The following is a 3021-nucleotide window of genomic DNA, read 5'->3' on the forward strand; positions in this document are numbered from 1 at the left end:
AGAATACGAGTGGGTTGCCATTTCCTTCTCTGAAAGATGAAGAGACAGAGCCAAAGCAAAAACAACGCATGGTTGCGCGCCATGCAATGATGTTCTCTTCCACTTCCTTCCCTGGGTGGGGTATACCTGAAAAAAATCATGCAGAGGGTTTTGAGTTAAAATGGCTTTGAAGATTCTTCTCACAGAAAATACCAGCTAGCCCAAAAGTCCAGGCATAAGTTCTTACCAACAAAGGAAATGAATCCAGCCAAGATCTTCAGTAGAAGCAGATAGTGCGCAGAAAGCTCTTGCCTGTTTTCTTCTTCGCTGCCTGGAGCAGCTTAGGCAGACTGCTTTGCATATCGTCCTCCTGCTGGAGACCCTGGCAGAGCTCACAGATGATCAGAGCTCCAAGTGTGGCTGCCTCCACGGTGTCCTCTATTTCCACGTTGATCACATGCACAGGCTGCCAGGTCTTCTGTTCTCTAGCACACAGATCTTTCACCACCACTTTATACACTCTCTCAGTGCAGGTGAAGATGGCATCGAAGGGATCTCTGCACTCTTGAAATCTTTCAGGGCCAGATTTGATTCTCTCATTTCTCCCCAAGATCTGTAACACCCCATTGCTCTTGTGGTGCATTCTGTTTTTGCAGAGAAGGTCCTTGCACATCTGCTCATATGTGGTGGAGAAATCATATACCACAGGGAGGTTGGGTGCCAGTCCTGGCAGTGTCACATGGGATCCCACTCCAAAAGACCTAACGTTGAATCCTTTCTTCTTGAGGATGCTGTGGGCTTCCATGCTCCTGTTCATGTTGCTCATACAGACCACAACCACCCTGAGTGTGGAGGATGACATTATGTTGGCCACTTGGAACTCCAGGCTGATGGATGGGCTTAGAGTCTCTTAAGGGCAGAACCCAGGGAGAAGTCAGCCTAGGTCAAGTTCTTCAGACTAATCTAGTGTCAAAGAACAGATTGTCACCTACCCCAGATGGGAGGGGAACTTTTGATTGATAATTGGGTTAACTCTTGAGTAATTGGATTTGAATAGTGGGCTCTGACCAGAGGCTCAGTCCAGGCATCAGAACAATCTGGTGATTATCACCTAAAAATCTTATTTTCCAAAAGAGTGTGGCTACACCATGGGTGTGTTTTGAAATCTCCACTTAGCCCTTGGGTTCAATTGTGGGTTGGGCTACTATTGATATTAGGCAGAATACCTAGACTACTCCCAAGCTTGTCACCAGCCCCCTCCAATGACCTGAGAACATGCATGTGAAAAACATGTTTGAAATGTCCAAGCTTACACTTAATTCAATTATACATAAAATTACAAGCGTTGTTTTTATTTCTTCCCTATAATTGATACTTTAGAATTGTAACTGTCGATCATGACAGGATACAGATAGTTTTACCCATAAGTAATAAAATGATTCACCAGTGTAAAAAGTGATTCCTATAAAACATCCCTCCTGATAGTGTGTGCAGGAGTTACAACATTACACATACTCCATTTGATTTTCTTGAATTCATGATGATTCTCCAAGAACTAGAGTAGCCTCCACTGGCTTTCCCATGTCTTCGGGGAGAGCTCTGTCTGACCACTCTATGCTGAAATATAGCAATTTTTTGTTCCATTTCTTTTGTTACTTTGCACCATTGACCTAGCAAAGAATATAGACTTTAAAATTATAAATGGGACACGAAACAGTAAGGAGGGACAGTCCCGTCCCTTCAAAATGGTGCAGGAAAAACATCCACTTAGAAAGCCAAAGATTTTATATCCTTGTGTCTCCATCAGCATAGTGATTGTCACACTGCAATCTCAGTAAACACACTCAGCCTTTTCAAAGTGTGAATCCCAGACCCAGAGCATTAACATCAACCTGGAATATGTGAAAAAGGCAACTTTGGACTCCACACCACAAAATGAGAAAATCTGGGAGTGGAGCCCAGAGATTTGTGACATACAAAGCCCTTTGGATGGTGTGATGTCCACCAAAGACTTACTCATGGCAGAGGTTTCTGAAACTTGACTGGACATTGACAGTCCCTGGGATGTCACTTGACTGGACTCTCCTTCTTCGGGAAGGAAAGTAAGTATGTGACAATTTGATGTGATATGTAAATCTGATAAAAAAAATAATAATCATCACTCTGAAGAAGAATTTGTGGACAATTGGTGAATTTTGACTATGTTCTATATTTTGGATTATAGTGTTGTATCAATGTGAAATATTGTGACTTGGTCATTGCACTGCTGTATATGTAAGAGATTATCCTTAAGAAGTTACAGCTAAATATAGGATCATGACACTGCATATTTTGCTAAATGGCACAACAAAAAAATCAGACTAAGAATGAGAGAGAGACAGGGCCAGGAGCAGAGGGGGCGGGGGTTTGGGGAGGAGGCAAGGAGGTAGGGAAATGTGGCCAAATACTAATAGTGGCTGAATCTAAATGAAAGTTTTACTGGAATTTATAATTTATTAATGTAGCTTTTATATGTTTTAATAATTTTGACCATAAATAAGGCTGATCACTGAAGGACTGATGCTTTCAAACTGTGGTGCTGGAGAAGACTCTAGAGAGTCCCTTGGACAGCAAGGAGGTCAAAGCAGTCAATCCTGAAGGAAATCAACTGTGAATATTCACTGGAAGGACTGGTGCTGAAGCTGAAGCTCCAATACTTTGGCCACCTGATGCGAAGATCCAACACATTGGAAAAGACCCTGATGCTGGGAAAGATTGAGGGCAGGAGAAGGGGGCAGTAGAGGACAAGATGGTTGGATGGCACATCAACTCAATGGACATGAGTTTGAGCAAATTCTGGGAGATAGTGAAGGACAGGAAAGCCTGGTGTGCTGCAGTCCATGGGATCGCAGAATCACACAAGATTGAGCAACTGACAACAAAAATAATTAATTAATGTAGCTTTTATGTGTTTTAATAATATCTAAAAACCACTTAATAAAATATGTATATTTTATCAAATATTTCTGTAAGTTAAGTAGGCATGGAGTCTTCTTGTATAAG

General features: G+C 42.0%; 1 protein-coding gene across 1 annotated transcript; it reads right to left on the reverse strand.

Annotated features, from left to right (window-relative positions):
• Window positions 1-256: 256 nt before the first annotated feature.
• Window positions 257-841, reverse strand: LOC104995543 (putative RNA polymerase II subunit A C-terminal domain phosphatase SSU72-like protein 2). Its single transcript, XM_010849439.1, has one exon. It carries the CDS (start codon window positions 839-841, stop codon window positions 257-259), a length of 585 nt encoding a protein of 194 aa, XP_010847741.1.
• Between the last annotated feature and the right edge of the window lie 2180 nt (window positions 842-3021).

Source organism: Bison bison, unplaced genomic scaffold (assembly GCF_000754665.1).
Source record: "Bison bison bison isolate TAMUID 2011002044 unplaced genomic scaffold, Bison_UMD1.0 scf7180017864284, whole genome shotgun sequence".
In the NCBI taxonomy this organism is placed as follows: Eukaryota; Metazoa; Chordata; class Mammalia; order Artiodactyla; family Bovidae; genus Bison; species Bison bison.